At 41.1% G+C, this 23,284-nt stretch overlaps 4 protein-coding genes across 6 annotated transcripts; 1 reads left to right on the forward strand and 3 right to left on the reverse strand.

Annotated features, from left to right (window-relative positions):
• Positions 1-1,056: 1,056 nt before the first annotated feature.
• LOC143008826 (ras association domain-containing protein 4-like) lies at positions 1,057-5,529 on the reverse strand. Its single transcript, XM_076160758.1, has 11 exons — positions 5,222-5,529; positions 4,695-4,774; positions 4,434-4,512; positions 3,790-3,950; positions 3,083-3,177; positions 2,618-2,817; positions 2,422-2,523; positions 2,278-2,329; positions 2,079-2,197; positions 1,568-1,665; positions 1,057-1,272 (listed from the first exon to the last, which is right to left on the reverse strand). Exons 2-11 carry the CDS (start codon positions 4,754-4,756, stop codon positions 1,194-1,196), a joined length of 1,047 nt encoding a protein of 348 aa, XP_076016873.1. The 5' UTR covers positions 4,757-4,774; positions 5,222-5,529; the 3' UTR covers positions 1,057-1,193.
• An 874-nt stretch (positions 5,530-6,403) lies between these two features.
• LOC143008807 (uncharacterized) lies at positions 6,404-12,698 on the reverse strand. 2 transcript variants are annotated; one of them, XM_076160732.1, is made up of 20 exons: positions 12,604-12,698; positions 12,084-12,192; positions 11,920-11,983; positions 11,441-11,812; positions 11,071-11,358; positions 10,689-10,982; positions 10,174-10,551; positions 9,805-10,092; positions 9,432-9,725; positions 9,201-9,341; positions 8,715-9,059; positions 8,317-8,616; positions 8,110-8,221; positions 7,972-8,019; positions 7,708-7,734; positions 7,571-7,615; positions 7,357-7,398; positions 7,114-7,179; positions 6,975-7,017; positions 6,404-6,751 (listed from the first exon to the last, which is right to left on the reverse strand). In XM_076160732.1, the coding sequence occupies exons 3-20, from the start codon at positions 11,960-11,962 to the stop codon at positions 6,725-6,727; spliced, it is 3,153 nt and encodes a 1,050-aa protein (XP_076016847.1). In that variant the 5' UTR covers positions 11,963-11,983; positions 12,084-12,192; positions 12,604-12,698; the 3' UTR covers positions 6,404-6,724. The 2 variants fall into 2 exon arrangements, with proteins under 2 accessions (XP_076016847.1, XP_076016848.1); XM_076160733.1 differs by having other exon boundaries at positions 6,405-6,751; positions 7,357-7,395.
• A 301-nt stretch (positions 12,699-12,999) lies between these two features.
• LOC143008824 (myelin-associated glycoprotein-like) lies at positions 13,000-16,331 on the reverse strand. Its single transcript, XM_076160757.1, has 11 exons — positions 16,228-16,331; positions 15,679-15,781; positions 15,154-15,528; positions 14,741-15,046; positions 14,539-14,638; positions 14,399-14,434; positions 14,273-14,305; positions 14,089-14,130; positions 13,452-13,508; positions 13,320-13,347; positions 13,000-13,219 (listed from the first exon to the last, which is right to left on the reverse strand). The coding sequence occupies exons 2-11, from the start codon at positions 15,731-15,733 to the stop codon at positions 13,154-13,156; spliced, it is 1,098 nt and encodes a 365-aa protein (XP_076016872.1). The 5' UTR covers positions 15,734-15,781; positions 16,228-16,331; the 3' UTR covers positions 13,000-13,153.
• Positions 16,332-18,808: 2,477 nt separating this feature from the next.
• On the forward strand, positions 18,809-23,249 carry LOC143008819 (B-cell receptor CD22). 2 transcript variants are annotated; one of them, XM_076160750.1, is made up of 11 exons: positions 18,809-18,838; positions 19,440-19,493; positions 19,696-19,759; positions 19,850-20,212; positions 20,759-21,049; positions 21,644-21,895; positions 21,980-22,240; positions 22,333-22,423; positions 22,604-22,693; positions 22,784-22,862; positions 22,950-23,249. In XM_076160750.1, the coding sequence occupies exons 3-11, from the start codon at positions 19,717-19,719 to the stop codon at positions 23,001-23,003; spliced, it is 1,524 nt and encodes a 507-aa protein (XP_076016865.1). In that variant the 5' UTR covers positions 18,809-18,838; positions 19,440-19,493; positions 19,696-19,716; the 3' UTR covers positions 23,004-23,249. The 2 variants fall into 2 exon arrangements, with proteins under 2 accessions (XP_076016865.1, XP_076016864.1); XM_076160749.1 differs by lacking the exon at positions 18,809-18,838 and having other exon boundaries at positions 19,381-19,493.
• Positions 23,250-23,284: the final 35 nt, after the last annotated feature.

Below are 23,284 nucleotides of genomic sequence, written 5' to 3' on the forward strand. Positions count from 1 at the left end.
AGGCTGTGTCTGTGTCACTGAGTTTTGAGCGGCTAACATTTTGTCTTGTGTATAAATGGCAAAGTTATGAAAGAAAGGAAGAACACTTTTATTGATTCCCAGAGGGGAAATTCTTCTTTTTTTTAATGCACATTAAATGTACACAGACAAGACACACTTGTTCTACTTAAAAATACCACCTCATTTCCTGTGAGAAGTTGTTGTTGCGTTGTTGTCACTTCCCTTTTTTCACCGGGAATTTCCAACTTTCAGCTGTGCAGGGTTGCAGAAATATTCAAACCGCACTGTTGTGCACACAGATGTTGTGGTTGAAATGAAACACTTGTTAGCCCAAAAATTGTAGACACCACCTGAAGGGTTATTCAAGAGCAGAATGTCTTCAGTTAAGCTTCTGCAATTAATGTCTTGATGTCCCCGAACAAATGTTCTCATGACGGTTAGACGCCATCGACAAAAATCTCTGATACCTTTGAGGAAAATGTAAATGTTTCAGTGTTTCATTCAGTGTTTCATTAAGAGCTCTGGTAGTGGTTTAGAGCCATGATACCAGAAAAAGTTGTAAGTAAGTCATTCTATATGCCCGGTAAACATTAATCCCTGCTGTTATGTGGATATTGTTTGTAAAGTTCAAATTCTGACTAGCGAGCCTTTTAAAGTAGTTTTCTAGTGTTTATACATTCAATGGGTGTGTGTGTTTTAGGTCCTGGTGCTAGAAGTTTCTCTGATCTTATCATTACGATCCTTAATCATAACGATCCTTAATAATAATAATAATAATAATAATAATAATAACTGACTATCAACGAGAACCAGTGCTATCTTTCCACTTTGTAAGCTGTGAATGTGAGAGTGAGTGGTTGTTTGTGTCTATGTGTGCCCTGTGATGAACTAGCGAGGTGTCCAGGGTGTACCTCACCCTTTGACAGCTGGGATTGGCTCCAGCAAAAAACCCACAGCCCACTAGAGGATAAGCAGTTACAGATAATGGATGGAAGCATGACAGGAAGGAAGATTGAATAAAATGGTCGATTGTTCTGGTGGTACACACACTTAACATTCAGTTTTTTTATCATTTAATCATGATAAAATATACATTTACAGTCATTTACAGTACAATTGTGTAGTTACTTTACAGTTGCCAAATAGATAAAACAGCTTTCAGGAATTGTTCAATTGTAGTGATGTTTTGGCCATCAAACGCTGGTCTCAGTATGCGGAGAAAAAATGTCACAGCTCAGGGTATTAGACAGGAGTTGATGCTGGAGGTGGTACCTAACAAACACACACACACACGCACACGCATAAGCACACGCACACACAAAGTTACTTAAAATGTTGTCGCCCTCATTTGGCAGGTAGCCGTTACTACACTGATTTGCTTATGCATTAAAACGTCATTTTAACCCCAAGCCTCAATTCTCTTTTTAAGTTTTGGCTAACTGTTATTATTATTCATATTAATTATAATAGTTGTAGTAGTAGTAGTAGTAGTGCACATTTGCTTTGACTCTTAAGTCGTAGTTATTTTTCAGAATTTTAGAATGGGTGTGACATTATAAACACTAACTTCTTAATGACGCTCTGTATCTCTCTGTGCTCCTCCTCTCTGAGCTTTAGTAAAACTTGCTCCAAGATGGGGAGCTCCAGGTTCAGATACACGGCTACCTGAGGAGAGGAGAGGAGAGGAGAGGAGAGGAGAGGAGAGGAGAGGAGAGGAGAGGAGAGAGGAGAGGAGAGGAGAGGATTGTAGGAAGTTGAAGTTCATGTATAAAAAATGGGAGAAATGCAAGCTGTTTGGTGACAGCTGAAGCTTAACAACAGGTGCAGCCGATTAAGCAGAGACACAGAGCTGAGTCAGTCGAGAAGATGACTGAAAACTACATGTGGATCAACTGGCTCTCACACAAAAACTTTAACAGCTATCTAAAAACTTGTTGGACCATGAGAACCAGGAGAATTTCCTGAACTTGGGGAAGTATTATGGTCCAGAAAGGCTAGAAAATAAAGAAGAGCAGGCAAGTTTTATGGTGTAAAGTTTGTCCAGATTTATGGAATCATAAATTCTCCTGGACACTCACATCATTGCTGACTTCCTCTTCATCCCTGTCCATCAAAAAGATCTTCATGATGTCATCAGAGGGTCCCTGCAGTATTCGCTCCCATAGGGGATGATCACTGTCACTCAGCTTCCTTTTTTCTGGACAACAAACACACAACCTCAGTGCCACATTCATTCACTCATTCATCTTATTTTCAGCTACAACAGAGCATTCATACCTCCACTCTGGTGAACACAGTAAAGAGCAAACTCCTGGGGCCCGTTCTCTATCTGCAGGATTGACAACAGATTACAGTTTTCTGATTGGGCGGTGAAGGCGTGAGGCATGTCCATTATGTTTTGTGTGACACGTAGGAACTCACCTTAAACTTTCTCAATAGCTGTTCAATGACCTGGTGGGTGGTCATCCTGCTGGAAATACGAACTTTAGTCGGCGTACCAAAGGAGGGGGTGAAGATGGAGGTCTGGAGTGATGTGAGTAGAAGAGAAGAATACTAATTTGGGAACGTTAAGCTGGAGAAGAGGCGAGGAGAGGAGAGATTGTGACCAGACCCTGACCTTGTAGTTGTAGAAGTGCCCATTGATAGAGAAGCGGTGTTGTCTCTCCCTCTCCCGCTGTGCCGGCGACTTGTCCCCGCCCCTCCTCCTCTTAACCAATGAGGCGTCGCTCATACAGTGAAACAGGTCTGACTCCGCCTCCAGCTCTGGGTTCCTTATCCTTACAGGGAACAGTGTACTGGTCTCATAGATTACAGGCGCTGCAGGATGTGTAGAAAGAACTTACTTTCATTTACAAAACACAGCAAGCTTAAATTTGCTTGATCATTTGATTAGTTCCATAGTAATGTATATAATTAGAAATATTCCTGGATCAAAGACAGATTGTTTGGATGAATGTTTAAAATGTCATTACCTAGAAATTAAACAATACTGTGCAACACATGCAATATATGTTTGCAACGGATGTACAGTCGAGTTTTTAGCGTGGATTAGCTGTGAGAGGATTTTAAAGAACAAACAAACCTGCTGAAGAACTGTTCACTGCTGTTTCCTGTTGTGTCTCAGCCATATCATCTATCTGCTGAAGGTCTTTATATTCTCCCCATTGTGTCATACCTCTGAGATACAAAGTGTGAGTGACTACAATGTCAAGAAAATGATCCTGTGCTTTGGAATACTTTTTCAAGTTCACACAGAAAGCCGAAACTAGATAAAGACTAAATAAAATGTCTTTCATACAAAGCCTTTACAAGATGTCCATTAACAATTCTGGCTTGTTATGAACAACAAAGCCCATACATGGACGTTCTGTGTGAAGGAAGGTAAAATAATAATGGCCGTCCGAGTAAGCCAATGTTGTGGCTGTTTCCATAATCCCGCATCAGCTGTTGTGACTGTTGTTTTTACAGATATGAAAAGCTCAAGGCTGTATTTTGCATTTTTAAGCCCATTTTGTTGCCATTTTGAAGATGCAGTGGCCAGAGTGTGTCAACATGAGCCGCTTAAGGACAAAATAAGGCGTTTGACAGCAGAAAAAAGTCTTGAGACCATTTGGATCTTTGTATTTTGTCATTTGGAACAACCTTATGAGGCACAATACATTCTTCCTTTCTTATCCTCAGTTTATCCTAAACATTTCATCTTATTGGCAGATTGTTATTATGAAGCACACTATGTAGTATTGCATGACTGGGATTCTCCTTCAGATTCTTTCGCCTTATGGGACAAACCTTTTATCTCCAGCTGGAGCGTCTAGAGTGATGGGATCAGGTGAGACTACAGGAGTGGAGGGGAGGATCTGTTTGTCATCCTGGATTTTCAGCCTGATTGGATTTCTTACCCCCCAAGAGATATTCAGGAATCCTTCGACCACCACCTCTGCCTCAGCGCTCTGTTGGACACACACAGATACAGACCTGTGTGGTGTATAGTTACTCTCAGACTCCACCTCCACAACGCTGGATGCAGCTTTTAAGTGAATAATGAGTTAATCCGGATGTGCGACTTTTAAATGAAACTGTGAATATGTATAGAAAATAGATCAGAGACATTTTCATTCATTCTTTGTTGCTATGCATTCATGGTTTACAATAATGCCTCAAATTGTTTTAGAACAAGAGAGAAACTTGTTGAGTAAGTCACAGTTTTACAAAACCAACTGTTTTTGTTGCATATTTCTGAAGACGAACATCAAGGTAGTGGGAGAAAATCAATTAATGTAGAATACAAAGGAGGCAAAAACCAAATCATACATGACAGCAGTGATTTACATTCAGATTTCATATGACAGCCACACATGGTGCTAATAATTAATTGTACACTACGTTGATTAGAAGATGCAATGAAATACTGTGACTATATTGTACTATAGTACCTGATAGCAACTGAGGTGCAGCTGAGTGTGGTCCTTCAGGAAACAGTTGTAGGTGTTCAGCAGTGACAGGAACTCACCTCTGAAATGAGCATCACAGAATAAAAGACCTTTAAAAAGGCAAATAAATCCATATACAATTCAATTCAGTTCAAACCAAATCCAATTGCTCAGCACAGATTCTATAAGGATATCCCCAAAGAACAGACTGAAGGCCGGCTTCCTCTCAAAAAGAAGACACTGTGTTGTCTGTCAGCTCCTCACCTGGACAGAGTCCTCCCGTCTCCTGCTCGGATCACTGGGAGAAGAGCTGCTGCTTTGTTCATCTCTGAATCTGGCAACTACTGCAGAGACACAAACAGAGGAACGAGACTCATGGCTCTGAAACACACCATGTGGGGAGCACATTGAAAAATGTATTGTCATTTTTCAACAGGAACATGTGAGGAGAATGAAACAATTAACACTTGGCCAACAGTGGGTTCCTCCAAACCCTGCTTCAATCTGTTCACCCTATCACGCTTTTATTTTCATTTATTTACCACCTACGACCATGACAGTATGAATATGAATAGACAGGAGACCAAGTTTAGGCTGGAACAGGGACTGAATGCAAAATGGATCACATGACAATTGAATGTTTTAATTCTATTTTTATTTCTTTAGAACTTTTTGGAATCAAGTCAAAATCGAGATTTGAGGAGGTAACATCTCCTTAGGGTAGTAAATAAACACACCAACTGCATCAGCCTGGAGTAAGGAACCATGACGAGGGATAAGTGAAGCCTTACCTCCTGTAACATGGCAGACACCAGCTCTCTTCTTCCTTTTCTCCTCTCTCTGCCTCTGTCACTCGCTCCTTTCTGTGTCTTTGCTCTCTCGAATTGAATCACAGTGCTTCACCCAGTAGCCAGTGATGACAGTGCAGAGACCAGCTTTGATTGATGTTTCGGTTAGAGTAACTGTAGCCTGTGACTGAGAACACAAACTTTGAGAAGATCCACGTGGCTTCTCTCTCTCTCTCGCCCTCTCTCTCTCTCCCTCCCTCTCTCTGTCTGCCTGTCTCTCTCTCCCTCTCTCTCTCTCTGTGTCTCAGCCTGTTTGCTGCTAAGAAAAATGTCAGGTATTCAGCAGTTGTCACCCAGCATCTCCACCCACCAACACACACACACGCTGTCAATAATGTTGCTTTCATGGATATACATACACAACATAATCAAGTATCCAAAAGTGGAACATTCCCACTTTGACTGTTAAGGACAAAATAATGGATTCTCTGTGTCTCCTTAGTTTTGAAAACAGAATAAAAATGTATTCTAAAAATATAAATATAAATATGTGCTGTTCAGGGAGAACAGCACAAGATTGAGGCTTTCACTGCTCTCTGCAACCATTCCTGGTGTTGGTGCCAAGTTGTTTTGTCTTTCAAGCCTCAACATGTGAGGTTTTAAGATTTAGAAGAGCAAATTCATCAAACTGTGGCGTGTGTGTGTGTGTGGCGGTGTGGGTGTGTTTCTGAGGATGACAGAGCAGAGCCAGGAAGACTACAGACATCTGTCAACATGACCAAGGCAATAATCAACAGAAGCAATGTGTCCTGAGATACAACACAACACACACAAACATTTACAATTCATTTTTTAGGAACATAGCAATTGATGACCTTGTTAAGAGTTATTTAAGTCTTTTATTGTTACTGATTTTCATTGTTCCACAAGTTTAAGAGTTTTATTGTCAATACTTCAGCTGTTCTATGAATGAATACATCGCATCCGAACCTTGTGAGTGTGTAGAGGCACGTCGTTGTCCTCTTCCATGTAAATGTGTCACCTCTCTGGTCAGCCTGTGAAATGAGGTAGCGCCCCTTTGTAGTTTAAAATACAAAGTCACGCCTAATTTAAACTATACTTTGTAGTGTAACAATATTGATGTCATCAATCTAACAAGGTGATGCCATCGAAAGAACAACAATAATGTTGTCAGTCTATGATGTCATTAAAACAACTAAGTCTGTTTCATGAAATGACTGAGGGTTGTTCCATCTGAGGGATTGTAAAACACTTTTCTATCCCTTTAAACATTGTAGATCATCATTTATCTCACTCAACATCATAGTAAGAAGAATGCAAAACAAAATGTTGATGATCATTTTATTGAACAGATTGACACTTGACACTACTAAGTAATATGAAAGTTGATCAAAGAAGTACAAGCTCCTTATAAATGCTCATAAGCAAACAGCTATACAGTATGTGGCACAAAATATCTCATGGGTGCAAGATTTCTTGAAGAACCTAAAAGTTGGAATATATGCTGCAATCCTACAATACAAAAGAGGAAAATCAAAATCAGTTACAATCTCAAATAGTTCTGTGTGACTGTTTTAATATTTATTTTGAGGCCAGAACAAACAGCGCCCCCCTCTGATTTGACGCATTTGCTGTCTTTGTTACAAACCTCATCAACCTCGTTGCCACAGTTTGCCAGGATATTAAAGTAAAGTTCCATCAATGTCAATCTCATGTTAGCTTTACTACAACTCACCCCTGTGCTGTCAGTAGGAGGAGGAGGGGCAGCTCTTCGATTGCTACATGAAACAAGAACATGAATGGAAGCAAATCAGGGCAAATACAACAGGAGGATGAACGTGAAAAAGCAAGAATCATCTCTCAGTAAAACTCACGCCTTAGGTGATGGGAAGCGTTGTTTGGACAATGGAATGTCACAATTTACTGTTTTGGTATCACTTCTACAATGAAATCAAGAAGATGTCAGTAGTATTGATTTGGTGTCAGAAATTCATTTATGATGATTGATATTTCTAAGTCACATCCAATATTTCACTGATATTAAATAAACTGGTAAATATGAATTGATTTCCAGTTAAAACAATGTAATTAGATATGTAAATTAAGTGAAATTGTACCTGGAATTCATTTGCCATCCAGCGCGTCCATTCTTTGCTCTGCTGAAGCAGGCAGGTAAGTATGAGTAATATGTGGCTCAATTTCATAAAACCGGTGTCTCCTTTGGACACTTGCCTGCTCTAAAATGACCCCCCTGTACTGAAAGTTAAGTGTGACTGCTAGCCCGTGTATTGCATTTGTCCAGTTCTACAAAGATGCTGCTTGTAGACTTACCGGGTTCCTGGTCCTGCTTTTTCCTGCCTGTCCTCGGGCCGTTGCCTGGAAGTTCATTGAGAGATGGTTTGGTTTATTCAAGGCAAGATTAAGAGCAGCTGCAGATTACAGATCATAAGTACGTTGATCAACCCTACCTGGATAATCTATCCCAGAGTGATTTCCTATGAAAAAGACATCATCAAGTGTTAGTTCAAATCATAGAAGTTCATAAGACAAACAGATGCGTAGCAAAAGCAGTTCCTTCCCTCGAACTCCTCCCTCCCCAGAGCAAGCATGAGACATGATTGACAGTTCAGGTAGTGGTGCCCTCTTGTGATAAAAGCTGGTACATTTTGGGCTCAGTTTTTTATTAACTTTCAGCCGTTAGTTCCTCTCATATATAGAGCTTTACACGTTACCTTTTCTCTGGTCGGGGTGGAGGCGTTATAGAATTGTCACTGTGCCTCCTGGTGGTTAAAAATGCCATTAAACCAACGATAATAATATTGATTTATTGGCATATTTAACATTTGAATTTGCAGTGAAATGTATTGCACCTTTTCCTGATGATGACAACCCCAAACACCACAGCCAGGAGGATTACGGGTATAAGCAGACCTGCTGTGATACCTGCTGGGCGGGCGTTTCTCAGCTGGAACATCAGAGATCCTGGTCACAAATATAATGATAGATTATAGGAACATTGGGGAAACATATCAATACAGTTGCAGGACATACACAGGTGTTGAATGTTCTGCTCTCACCTTTCACCCTGAACTTGACTATTTTGGTTCGATTCTTCCCCCGCCAGTAGAGAGCTGTACAGGTGAGGTTTTGGACTCCATCTCCTCCAGCAGCCGCAAAGGTAACAGTGGAGGAGGTCTCCCAAGTGCCTTCTGCTGCTGTCCAGTTGTGCACGTCCTCAGAGGTGAGAGTTGGGACGCTCCACGAGAATACAGGAGGATGAGAGGGACATGTGTGCGTCACAGAACATGTGACTTTAATCACTGAGCCGGCATCAACCTCCTCTGTCAACGGGCTCATCACTGGCATCTCTGGGGAAGCTGAACATGCGAAACATAAAGTAGATTTATGTTTTAGATGGCAAACAGATGAAGGGCTTAGCACATGTCTATATGATAGGCAACAAATGCATCCAGACCTCTCATGACAATAAACACACAGCTGTTGTTAAAGCTGTATCTGTCAGCTCCTTCCTCTGCTTTGAAACAGAACGGCCCATTGTCGAAGGGCTTGATATCATCGATCTCTAGCGAGCAGTTCTGCTGCTTGAGATCGCCTAATATTCTGGTGCGACCCTTGAAATGGTCGAGCACTTTGCTCTGGCCGTTGTGGTAGACAACACCCCCACTTTTTTTGGACCAGATGCCTCGCAGGTTGGTGAGGGCTTTGTGATCCTCCATCTGGAAGCTGCAGGGGATCACCACACAGGAGCGAGTGAGGCCGCTGAACCTGAACGGGACATCCGCTGCCAGGACATGGAGAGCTGCAAGAGAGGGAGAACGAGAGAGAGAGAGAGAGAGAGAGAGAGAGAGAGAGAGAGAGAGAGAGAGAGAGAGAGAGATGTTGGCTGGCCTGTAGTGATCACTGCATTTATGAGATGAGACAAATTGAAAGGTACACTCACTCTCAGTTTCATGTGGATCTAATTCTTTAAAGGAGTTCTCAATGGGTTTTTCAATGGGTACTTCAGTGGGACCTTGAATGGGTGCTTCAGTGGGACCTTGAATGGGTGCTTCAGTGGGTTCTGCTATGGGTTCCTCGTATTCTGAAAGAATCCAGAATCACTTGTGATCAAACTTCACCACATATTTTCTTATTGTACAATCCCCACTGTGTGCTGATTATTGAAACTCACTTTTTACATGAAGGACTGCGGAGGCTGAGGTCTGTCCGTCGATGAACTGAGCAGAGCAGGTCAAAGATTTACCATCATCACCGAGAGCGCCGATAAAGGTCAGATTAGACACGGCGTTATAGGTGTCCATGGAGACCACTTTGATGTGAAATGTGCTCTGCAAGTCTTCATAGTTCCACGAGATGATTGGTTTGCTTTTCTTGCACTTGTAGGAAACAGAACAAATGGCATTCTTTGCTACACCCTCTGTTAACTCTTTAGGTGCCTGATCGAACTTGATATCTTCGTGTGGACCTGAACAGAAATGTAACAGTGAGGCTAAAATCTGAAAACAAGCAGATTAAAATAAGAAACTGCCTCACACTGGACTCACATTCAACGTTGAGATGGAGCTCTTTGGTGGCTTTCTGACCACCAGGGTAGCTGACCATACACATTACACTCCAATCCTCCTCTTTGACTGTCCAGCTTCGCTCCACTGTCCTCTCCCATGTCCCATCAGCCACTCGAGCATTCGTGGTGATGTCTTCTCCACGTATACCATTTAGGGTCAGGGTAGGGGGAGCAGATTCACATGTGTGGCGCACCCTGCAGGACACGCTTCCCCGCTCTCCCACCCTGGGGATACCAATCATGCTCAGTTCTGGTTGCTGTGCATGATCTACAAATGATTGAAGGGGAGTAGATGTTAGGACAAATGTAACCTTTTGAGACAGATTTACTAATGTACACAGATACTTACCAGAAACAAGAAGTTGAGTGGTTTTGTCATAAAGAGTTTGATCCAAGGTGTGATAGGAGGTCACAGAGTTTTTATCTACCCACGGGTAAAATCTCCTATGGTCGTCAATCATCTCCAGTCTGTCAATCTTAAGAGTGCAGCTCCTCCCACCCACAGATCCAATCACGCTGGTTCTCCCTTTATAACTGTCCTGAACATTCTGCCTTTCATCGAATACCGGTGGGTATCCATGGCTCTGGTACAAATACCAAATCACTCGCAGGCCAGGAGGCTGGGATGTGCTGTAGGTGAATTTACAAGGAATGGTGACACAGGAGCCTTTCATGCCTGTGATGCTGCCGGGCGTGGTGAAAGACCAATCGCGAGACGCCATAGCCCCTTTTTAAAAAAGAGAAAAGTTTGATGCCTAATTGTAAAATGATTGATAAATGGATTTTGTGGTAAATACAGATTTGTCCAACCAGCTTCCAGAAACGCTGAGCTGTTGAATGAACATTGCTTTCCTTTCTACTCACTTTTAACCTGTAGAGTGATGCTTGTTTCCTGCCTCCCTTCCCCGGTGTAGCGGGCGTAGCATGTGAGAGATTTTCCGTGGTCTTCAGCTGATGCCGTGAATGTGAGAGTGGAGACAGATTTCCACTGACCGCCTGTCTTCTTGTGATCTGCAGTGACCGGCATTCTATTGTAGCTCCATGTAAGAGTCGGTGTATCTTTAGGGCATGTGTATGTGGCAGTGCAGGTTACTTGCTTTGAATGCCCCTCAGGAAACTCCTCTGACTGAGGCTGGATCGTCAGTGCTGAAAAGGAGCCTGAGATTTTAGGAAAATGGTTAAATGTTAAACTCAATCATGGTAACAATAAAGACAACCTTATTATTTTCTTTTATTTGTTACTCACACTCTGCATTTAAGGTTTTTAAAGTTTTGTCCCTGAGACCGCCATGGTGTCGGACAGAGCAGACCACCGCTTGGTGGTCTTTGTCGATGTAGTATATGGCTGTCAAAGTCGTTTTGGACATTCCATCAGAAAAAGAATTATGAGTTATTTTGCGCTTTTGCATGGTGTTGTTGAGTTCCAGAGTCGGAGGAAATGAGGAACACGTGTGGTAAACAACACATTGGACGGTTACTTCCTGTCCCACCTTCAGGTTTCCAAGGAAATAGATCACTGGTTTCTTGACTCTGTCTTTACAGAGAACACAAATTATAGAAGGAATAAATGAACATTCAGAAAAAAAATTCAGAAAAACTTCACATTGGCAACTTACCAACTACTTCAATGGTTACAGTGGTATCAAAGAATCGATATATTCCTTTCCCAACATGCTCTGGATCTACCCACGGGTAGAGCTTCTGCCTGTGGTGGCTCCAGTCCAGTGGGTAGATCTCCAGAGTACAACTCTTACTGAGTTTCCTAATTAGTTTAGTTTTTCCATTGAATTCTTCAATGACATGATTTGGATACAGCGGGTCATAAACTAAAGGATAACCACGGTTTTTATATTGGTACCAAACCACTCGTGTTGGGTCTCTGGGGGGGTTCTCGTAGTAATCAAAACTGCAAGGGATGACAAGGCAGGAACCCTTCAAGCCTTTTATGTTGCTGGGTAGATTCACCTGCCATGCAGCACAACTGGAGCCTGGGACAAAACAATTCAGACAAAGACAGTACATTTTAAACAGAATGTCAAATTTTCTGTGTTAATATAATTGGAAAAAATTACAAAATAAAATTTTAGATGAATACCCAGAATCAACAAGCTCAGCTGAAAACAGACAAATCCAGACATCTTGTAAAATGCTCCACACACCTAAAAAAGTACAAGAAAATTTGAAATTAAAACAAGTTCCAATCACGTACCTTTAAATCATCACGTCTCAAACAAGATAATAAATCAAAGGGAGCTTTACCTTTTAGTTGATATATAAAAGTCCAGACTGAGCTACACTGGCCCCCAGTGTAGTCCTGAAACTACCCCACCCACTGTTTCTAAGGACTCAGAGTATTCAACCAGAACAGCTTTCAAAGACACCAGCAGTTATTTTTACATTCCACAAAGAAGAAAAAGAAGCAGAAGAAGAAGAAAAAGAAGAAGTTGAGATAAACAATATTTGATAAACAAATCAAAATATATACACATGTAAATCTTTTAATATTATTATTATTATCTTTTAGATAATTCATTTTATTCATTTGAACAATTTCAATGCAATACTAAGTGGAAAATATGTTTATGTTTTTGAGTACAGCCATTTTCTTGAATAAAATTCTGCCCGGCTGCATCTCTAATTTCTGACATGTGTTGTCATTTATGTCTTAATTATGTCAATAATTGGTTGTAAGGAAAACAAAAAACTCAAGTCAAAGTCAAAACAAGTCAAGTTTAGGAAAATGTCAATAGTTATTTAATAGAAGAAATAGTCATCTTACCTGCAGAGTTTTTCGAGAGCTTTAACCGCATTTTCAGACCCACCGAGGCACAGACAGAGGATGAGACGCGTCACCCAGAGGAGGAAGAACCAGCACATGAGACCAATCAACGTGAAAGTGAACTGAACCATGAGATCTGCCTAAAGTTTAAACTGTGGCTTTAAAGGTGCATATTCAATGAATTAACACTGTAACCAGTTTACATTAATTCATCATTTTACACTTTACATATCTATTCATTCTTTTATTTATTTAGTTAGTTGGCTGTTTAATTGTTTGTTTATTTGGTTTGTTTATCAAATATGTTTGTTATGATGGTGACACAAATGACTTTTACAGTTTGCCCTTTGATACCAAGAGTAATAAAAATACACAAGTGACAAAATCATTGCATACACAGTTCTTTATTTTCAACCACACTATACCACACACAATTATTTTGCTCCATAGAGGTGCAGCTCCGAATAAACTGCATAAAAACACAATTCTCATATATACAAGCTTTATATGTGAGATGATTACATATTGATGTTTGGAAGAGAATGTGTCTTCACAGATTTCCGTAGATGTTGAGGTCCGCAGTATTCACATATTCGTCATCATCATCATCATGGTCCTGTGAGACATTAAAAGTCAGGATAAGTACATATAATATATAATAAATACACTGGTGGTGTTTGTGTTATGGTGTCATACATGTGCGGGTTTAATCATACCTCTATGTAAGAACTGGACCTTGGCTGGCTGTGGTTTCAAGCATATTAGCAATAACCAAGAAAAAGAAGAATATCGTTTAAAATCCCACATTTTTACTATATGATGTTAACATGGTGGCAGAGTGATTTTACCTTTTGGGGGAAGGGAAACGAGGCTTAGAGACGTCCCCTGAGCTCTTGTAATTGATCCTATGGAGGAAAGTGACACAGTTTGGTTCAATATAAAAACTTTAAAACAAATATTGAAGAAACCTGTCTATTCGCAGATAACCAGATAATTCACCCAAGTTCTGCTTTCCAATCTGTATCACACATTTTATAAAAAAGGAGAACAGAAATATGCAAATGATATTCTATAGAAATAACAGACAATATTTAGTTAATGTTACTTCTGCAGAGAAATGCAAATTACAAGAAGAGCAACCATACATGCGTGAAGAAGCTGCATCTCTGCAGCACAAAACGATTCGCTCTTTTCAAGCTGTGAATCATGTCTAATGTGTTTGTGTGTGTGTATGCTGACACCAGAACTTCTGCTTTGTGAGGGCACTGCAGCCACGGCTCTGTTGTGCCACAGTTTGGGCCACAAGCACCAACATCATTCAAATATGTCAGACTATCTGATCTGTGTGCTTAAATGAGAGTCGCGTTGTATTATTTGAATCTATTTTACGCAGTTGTGGCTGATCTGTGCCACATGTGAGCAAAAAATCTGAGCGGGGTTGCATGAACCTGGCTGTGTACACGTTGCCTTGACAATGCTCCTTGCCTTTGATCAGTGCGAGAAGTTCCTGGGGTCCCAGACCGGATCCTGATAATGTGGAAAATATAAATTCATGTCACTAATAAGCACTTTCTCAACTTCCAAGAAGATCTGGAAATTATAGAATCCTGTGATGTCTCATTCAGACATCCAACCAAAATATCTCTGTATCTCAAAGTGTCTTTCTCACCTGCGTGACAGTCTGGAAAGCCGGTTCAACGCGCTAAATATGACAGAAATCACATTGTAATAAAGCATAAAATGCATTCACATCAGGTCAGAAATAAGTGACAGACTGCAATCTGAGCATATTCACCTGCCAGGCCTGTTTGTGAGTTCGGTAATGCGTGTCCTAGCAGGCAGAAAAACAGATTCTTTCATATTTGTGCATTGATTTTTTATATGGTTCTTGTGTTCGCTTTGTTTTGTGTCAAGCATTGTATGGAAATAACTCACTTGTGTTTTTTCATCATAACAATGCAAAAAGTTCCAAAAATGACAGCAGTACAAATCCCCACAGCTGCAGGAATGATGATATGGTTGTTGTTTTGTTTACCTGCATACACAGACAGAAGTTCATAGTTAGTCTTTATTTTATTGCAGTCATTATCTTAGATTGATTTGATATCTTTGGGAATGCACAAAAAAGAGATCTCACGTTTAACAAACAGTGGGAGGATTGCATGGGACGTTCCGCCGCCATTAAACTTTGCTGTGCAGGTGATCGCAGAGTGGTCGTCCTCTACCTCAGGGGTGAAGGTCAGAATGGAAGTCAACTCCCAATATCCAGCACGGATCTCTTTGTGATCGTTCAGTGTGTCGGTCATCACTTTTTTGCGACCCTTTCTCCATGTGAGTTTGGGCGCGTGGGCGGGGCATGTATGGGTGACTGAACAGCTGACCGTGTAGTGAACACCCTGATTGGCTGTTTCTGTGTGTTTCATTACAGGTTTGGGAGGTTCAGCTACATTTGAGAAGAAGAAAGAGGCAAAGTGGTAAATCATGTAGAAAACTGTTGTATGTTTATGAAGCTGAAACTGGGATTGAAACAGTGAGAGTGGTAATACATACAGAGAATCTCCAGCTGGACACAGTCATCCATAAAGGAGATCTGGTTCGTCTTATTGTTTGACGACTCAATTCGGAGACAGAAAGGCTTGTTGTCGTACTCGCTGACTGTATCGATTTGTAAGCTGCAGTTGCCTTCGCCCAGACGTCCCAGCAGCTTTGTGCGATCCCTGAACTCCTCCACGATCAATGTCTGATCCTCGTCATAGATGAGCTGCTTTGGATCACTCTGGAGAAACCAGATCCCTATGACTCTGCCTGGTTTTCCTCCAGAGTATTTGAAAGAGCAAGGCACCACAACACAGGAAGTCACCAGCGCTGTCAGCTCTTTCTCAATGCTGGCTTCCCATTTGGTAGAAATCACAGGCACACAAATGGCTGCAAGAGAATTATGAGAATCAGAAACCAATGTAAGGAATGTTGAAATTACACATGATTTCTGTGGACGCATTCTAATGTATTGTTTTATATTGGGGTTTATAAAGGGAATACATCTCTGCCTCACAAAAGGACAAATACTAGTTTTACCTGTCAGGAGCAGCCAGAGTATCACCTGCTCTCTCTGTGTGTCCATGCCTCTCATGCCTCTCTGACATATGCTGCTGTCGATGTAACACACTCAGGGGATTTACTGTGAAATGTAATGAAATGAAATGGGGAAGAACTGTGAACTCAGTGAACTGAGAACTGGCTCTAATGTGAAACAGTGATCGTCTTGTATTCATACAGAAATTCATTGGTAATCATGTCTTATTTGATATATTTAACCTTTTTAAAAAATGTATCCATAAACTAAATGTAGTAATCCAACTTAAAGTTCATTTTCATGTAATAATTGGAATAATCAATACTTTTCTGTTATGTTTCATTGCTCATATAGTGAAGATAAAAATGGATACACTATTCACACACTGTAAAGGGATAAATAAGTCACAGATCTTTTCTAATGATAAATAACAAGGAAACCTATTACCTACAAATCCTATGCAGAATCTGACTCAAAAGCACAAAAATAAATTTACTGAGTCAACTATTGTTGTTATGTTTAAGTATAATTCATCTTTATCAGAATCTGACCTGGTTTTGCTGCCGCCGGGCTGTTCAGATCAGTTTGTCTCCGCTTAAAACTCCTCCAAGAGAACATCACCATGTCAAAGTGTGCAGCAGGGTGCTACGTTTAAGTCAAGCTACGCCCTCTATATGTCATAGAATACACTGCACATGCAACAAGATAAGCTGCCCTGCTGTGTGTGTGTGTGTGTGTGTGTGTGTGTGTGTGTTGTTACAGCAGCAACAGCTGCAACAGCAGCAAAAGCTTCATAGTCCAGAAAGCAGAGAATGAGAGAAATGTGCCTATGTGTGTGTCCATGTGTGTTTATGGAAGACTGAGAGAGAAACTAGAAATGCAGTTACAGAAGAAAATGCGCTGTGATTGGAATTGCTAAAAGGTTTTGCCGCATGCTGAACAAGTGCCTGAGATGTATAAGTTCATCTAAAGGTCCATGAAATATGTGAAAATTCTGAAAAAGGTCATCAAAATGTGAATGGATGAAGAAGTGACAAGCAGTTTGAGTGACAGCTAAAGCTCATATTCTTTGAAGCTGCGGAGCTGTTGAAGAATCCGTGACTTCATGCCTTCATGTGTGTTTCGTACAATCTAGAGGTAGTTACATGCAACTGCAACCACCTCAGCACATATCTGCCCTTTTTTGTTTTATTATTTGTGACTAAATCAGACAAAGTGTTCAGTCATTTGGAGTACAACCAGTTCCACCAGTAGTATGCGCCTCACAGTTTGAGAACCACTGACCTGCCCTGACCTCACTCATTTGCACATTTACATTTAAAAGTCTTATTTAGCTTCTTTCCCTCATGTTTGTGTAATCTCATCATCTTAACCTGGGCATGAGCTTCAGTCACCACCAACACTGTATTTGTTAGAAATATTTGTGTGTGTTTTGGACTTGTTCTCTGTGGATGAGCTGCAATTATTTTTCTTAATTTTTCTGTAGCTATTTTGATATGATTTCCATATCGAACTGTTGTCTTGGCGAAGACACTGGAGCAGGAGAAACACAAAGCTCAGATGGGCTGTTTCATCAAATCTGTCTTGAACCTTTACGTTCACTTTGATTAACTCACTTTTAATTATGTGGAACCGCCCTAAAGCTTTAACCTCAAAATCCACAATAGAAAGAATCATGAGCAACTCAAAATACATAGATGTGTTTGTGATCTGCTACTGTGTTTCATCGTCCTAAAGAGGAAGGGTAAAGCTTATTTAATCTTGATCCTCAATTTCCAAAGAGAAGCCTGAATTTGATTAATAAAACACCTCTGATTGCTTAGAGTGAGCACTAATGGTGTGTCTATGTTGATCAATTTCTGATCAATCAATGAAAATCAAAGGGTTTATGTTTACTGTATATGAAGACTGCCACTATCCCAGGCCATGAATGAGAAGCGAAACCATTCCAAGGCTTAAGATGAACGGCAGCATTAACAATACATGAACTATTATTGATGATAAGATTAAATAAAAGCTCTAAGTTTGGGTTTTCATTTTTTGAATGTGTGTCTGATAGGATACGTTGGTGATTGATTGGTTGATCCATTTATCAGCAGTGATTACTGTTTCTGCTTCCTCTGTTTAATCTCATCTCCACAGACTTGATTGATTGTTGCTTTGATGATAGGATGAGAGGCGGGGTCAGGGGGGGTCAGGGGGGGTCAGGGGGGGTCATAATGTCTTTAAAATGGAAGTCCAGCTTTCCTTCGTCATTTCATTGCCTTGGAGTGTCAGGAGATAAACCAGAGGGAGGAAGTGACGCTGCTGCTGTGACCTGCTGGAGTGACCAGGTAGGAAATGGATTCTTTAATCAAATACTCACACTGAATGATTTCTGCCCTTAATGTTTAACCAATAACATGCATTTCATTTGTTTCTTTCAAATTGCAGATCTATTCACTAGCTGTAATGGGGAACTCGCCTTCTAGAACCCGCACTCCCACTCCCGCCTGGAAACAACAGAGAGAGGACATGATCAAACTAGAGGACTTCTTGGCAAAACATGATGAGGATCGCTGGCGTGTTAGAAGGAAGCGGCAAAGCTTTTCAGGAGGGAAACTCTACCTGCCTCAGCGCGTCCCTTACATGAACCTAGGCCTCACCGACAGTGACAGATTTTGTCCCAACAGAAGTGAAATGTTGAACCCTTGTTGTGTTGCAGAGCACGAACTGTAAATCGCTGCAAAGAATTTTGTTTACCCAGGTCAGTAAACGCAACAAAGCAACAACAACAAGTACATCCTACAAATTGGATGTTAGAAGAACTGAATGGTGGCACGAGGATTCTGCGTTAATCATGTTACCTTAGCTACAGTTACCATGCTGGCGCGTGGATACACTGACAATTAATGTGTGTTTGTGAATTTTTAAGTGTTCAGTGTTTAGAGTGTGTAGGTGTTAAATGATAGCTTTTGGTAACACCTCTAGTGTGGGTGTGAAGACGAAATAGTCAGTGTGTATCATTTCCTTACAGCGGTTTATTTTGAAACACGAAATTAAAAGCTAAAGGTGTGAGAAAAAAAGAGTGTGTGTGGATTCTTTTTTTTTGTACATTCTTCTCATCTGGTGATTGATTTGGACGTGTGGAGGGTCGGGTTGTCTGACAGTCACACCAACAAGGTAAATATCATCTTAACGGTAGAATGAATGAAACATATGATGCACCGAGATAACTGCTGTGAAGTTTATACATTATGGTTTTGATTGTTACACACATCAGATAAGATTCAGAGGTCATGTCAGCTGTTTAAACATTATATTTTTGTCTTAATCTTCTTCCTATGTTATATATTCAACTATCTGTTATTTTGGATCCATTTGAACAAGAGCACGTACACACGTACACACACACACACACACACACTGGCTGCTCCTTGATCCTTGTGTCATGTGTGTGTCAAGTGCGACTCATTTAGAGAATGAAAAGTACTTGGCTGTAATCAGAATTACTACTGAATCATCAAATACTCATAAGAAGCTTTTTACTGCTGCAGAGTTAGAAACGAAAAAGAAACAGATGAGTTTCAGCAGATATGGTTGATCAGTGGTGCTTGTGAAACGACGAAAGGGCTTAGGTTTCATTTTGTGTGCTTAATATCCCCCTGCACAAATAAATAGCAGAAGTCAGAATTACTAAAATAAAATCCAATTCCTGCCGAGCAGAATAAGGAAGCGATAGTGGGATGACTCTGACATACTGTAGGTATAGATTCCATTGCAGACAAGACCCACAAATAGGAAACGAAGAATGAAGATGAGGAGATAAGCAGACACGGTGAGTTGTTGTGAGGTGACTTTTGTTCATGATGTGTTTTTGATGTTTTTATCAAGGATTTAAGAGAAAGATATAGGGTCAGAATACAGAATATCATCAGGCCAGAGTGAGGCAGCGGCTTACATGTGGAATGGAAATTGTGAAATGGGCAAGTTGTTCTAGAGGGAAAAGGCTGTGGAAACGTTTGTGTATCTGTTTGCAGGTCAGACTCACAGAGGGAGAGATGGACGCGTGGACACTTGTTCTTCTGTGCCTCAGCTCTTCAGGTATGGAACATCATCATAACGCATCATGTTGTTCCAGTTCCAATTGTTATTTCTCTGTCGCTGCTTCACATTTCTCTCATATGTCCCCAGTTCTTCACGTTGAGGCCTCGTCCTGGACAGCCAATGTGCCCTCTTCAGTTAAAGGCCTGCTGGGATCTTGTGTGTTCATTCCCTGCTCCTACAACTACCCAGATCCAGGGAGGACGCTCACAGGTTTTACTGGCATTTGGAGGGAGAGGACAAATCACATTGTCTATCACCCGGTGGAGTCTCACGTGATGCCACAGTACAGGAACCGGACCAAGCTGGTGGGTGATCTCAGGCACAAGAACTGTTCTCTGAGCATCCAGCCCCTGAGCGCATCCGACACCGGGCCGTTCCATTTCAGAATCGAAATCGCAGACTATGATAATTTCTCTTTCGCAGCCAAGGCAGTCTCCCTTACAGTGTTAAGTAAGTAACCACCATCTTTATTCTTAAACTTCATTTCCGCTGTTGCTCTAATTGTGTCTTCCTTGATTGCTAATAACATTTCTGAGAATTTCTTCAGTCAGCGTAAATCGTCTCACTTTAACCCAGATAAGGGAAATGTTGAGAATTCCATGAAGGTGGGGTTCTAAAGGAGATACAGAAACAGATTTCAATCCCAAATTTGAGGATAAGAAATATCATATCCAACAATTTCATGTGGGTTTTGTTTCTGAAAAAATGTAATATAGCAGCAAGACCACCACAATTCAGAAGACAACCTGTGTCTTTTTCAGCTCATACTTTTATCCAAAATCCCCCTCTAATTTATTTTAGCATTCAGTACTCGTGCAGTACTCAAAGGGGGTTTTGGTCATTCTCATGTGTCACAGTAAAAGAGTAAAACGGAAAGAATATATTCTACAGAAACAGTATCAAATTTGCCTGTCTTTGATATCCAAACATGTAAATCATATAAAACAGTCCAGCAGACATTTGTTGTTCTGATCTATCACACCTCTCTTGCCACAGAAGCTCCAGATCCCATCAGTCTCTCTGCTAAAGATGAGGTCGTGGAGGGTGCGAGTGTGTCTGCCTCCTGCACCGCGTCGCACTTCTGCCCCACCGCCCCCCTGGCCTTCTCCTGGAGTCACCCCGGAAAACAACATGTCCAATCCAAGCAGCTCACTGACGGTCAGTGGAGAACAACGTCGTCCTTGACCTTTCACCCCACCCATGCCGACCACAACAAAACCTTAGCGTGCAGCGTGACATACCCGGGGGGGCAACACAAGACCAGATCCAAGCTCCTCAAAGTCAAATGTGAGTGAAGTGAATGTGGTTGAACATTAACAGCCGATACAGTCGATGCTGAATCATCTACATTTACAATAAGCAACTACATAACTGATTTATTGCTCTTATTCTCTTTGTTTTTGAGGTGGGAAGTAACTAAATAATTTAACTCCAGTAAGTTAATATAATGTGTTTATATTTTATGAGCAAACCTCTAAATCCAGCAAGCCACCAACTCAAAGATTCAGATGTTAGAAGAATGTTGAGACAAACTTGGAAAAAACGTAAATAAAATCAATAGGAATAATTTGCCACTCAAACTGAATTTCTACAGTTAATTTCCCTCTTCTTGCCTACCAGGTACCACAGTTTGAGAGCCACTAGATTAAACTACCACACAATATACTGTATAAAGTAGTGGGACATTCAGCTGACTTTACATCACATTACATTAAGGGATGACATGCATGTATGTATAATGGACCTATATGTTGTTAAGATGATACTTAATCTTAATCATTCCTCCAGCTTTTGGAGAGGCTCCTCAGCACAGCGCTAACACTCTATATATTGCATATGTAATGTATATAATATTGCTATATACACTGGTTGTCTTTTCAGATGCTCCTATGAATGTGAAGGTCGCCTACAGGTCCACAGTGAAGGAGGGAGAGACTGTGCAGCTGACATGCAGCAGTAATGCTAATCCTACTGCCCACAGCTACGAGTGGCGTGATGCCCGCGGCGCTCTGTTGTTCCGAGGACACGCATACAGCATTTTTAACGTGTCCAGACACAAAGACGAGCTCTACTGCACCGCCTTTAACACAGAGGGAGAAGGCGAGTCAAGCCTGGTGCAGCTCCATGTTTTGTGTAAGCACCAAATCCAAGTCATTTTACTAAAACCAGATACTTTTGGTGCCTTATAAGTTACAATCTCATGCGGTGTCCTCACAGACCCTCCTGAGATCAAACATGGATCTGCCTGCTCCTCAGCTGGGGACACGGTGTCGTGTGTGTGCATTGTAGAGTCCGAGCCTGCCAGTACGGTCCAGTTTGTGCTTCCTGACAGGCTCCTGTCCAGCTCTGAGGTAGAGACACACGGCTGTGTTACCGTGGGGATTCTGCAGGGAGAGTTTGGACACTCTGGGTTTGTGGACTGTGTGGCCAACAACACTCAGGGCCATTCCAAGCTCACACTCTCTATACCTGCCAACAGTAAGGAAATATTTAGAACTTCACAGTCTATATTGTTGCCATGAATTCAAAAGTGGAAATAAAAAAATTAAACATGTTTTCCATTTGGGCAGGTACCACACAGATTTCTTATGTTGCTGTCAGCATTGGAGCCTTTGTGACTGTGGTTATAGTCTTGATAGTTCTTGGAGCAATCAGAAAGTGGTGAGTATGTGCAGGATTATTTTCACATTGAATCTATGAAGGAAATTATAGTCTCTTTCTATACAAAAGTGCAGCAATCAGTCTTAAGTGTGCTTGACTGCAGGTAAGAGCGGTATTTCTATGGCAACAGACTGAAAATAGTTTTCTCTTGTTCCTAACTGTCTGACATGATTCTACCAGTAGGGGAAGCTCTGTAAATCAGCCGTCTATGATCCAGATGAGAGATGAAGCCAAAACCTTGGAGCCTCCTCATCACTCAACACCATCAAGGTTTCTACTCACTTCAGTTTAGAGCAAACAAAGCAAAATAACGTCTCTCTGTTTTTTTTGACTCTTTTGTTTTCTGCATTTTGTCCTCAGAAAAGCCGCAACAGGACGTGATGAAGACAAATTCTCTAACGCATATGCCAATACTGACAACGTGTACGGCAACGTCCAGGTGTGTAACATTTTGTCCATTGATTAGAGGTTTGTAGTTTTTGCCACCGCCATTTAAAAGAGCAACTTTGTCTCATTCACTTCACAGGACGTGTGGGCAGCAGACGAGGATGACGATGATGCAGTGTACGCCAACGTGTGACATGAAGAAGACATTTCTATCTTTAAAACTTATACCCGCTAATTAATATGATCATTCATTTTGGTTTCGAAAATTCGGAATATGTACATACAGTATACATTCTGTATATGTGTGCAGTCCATGTTTCTCCAGTCCGCCTGGCCTGTAATCATAAATAAATGTGAACTGCGTCAAATAAGCTTCATTTATCGTGCAAAATGTCTTGGCAAATGTGCTTTATAACTATATTTGCTGAAATGTTTATCACAGGAAATAACAGCCCATGTTAAAACACATGTAAG

Source organism: Genypterus blacodes, unplaced genomic scaffold (assembly GCF_046128005.1).
Source record: "Genypterus blacodes isolate CSIRO-AG114 ecotype Tasmania unplaced genomic scaffold, CSIRO-AGI_Gbla_v1 ptg000107l_1, whole genome shotgun sequence".
In the NCBI taxonomy this organism is placed as follows: Eukaryota; Metazoa; Chordata; class Actinopteri; order Ophidiiformes; family Ophidiidae; genus Genypterus; species Genypterus blacodes.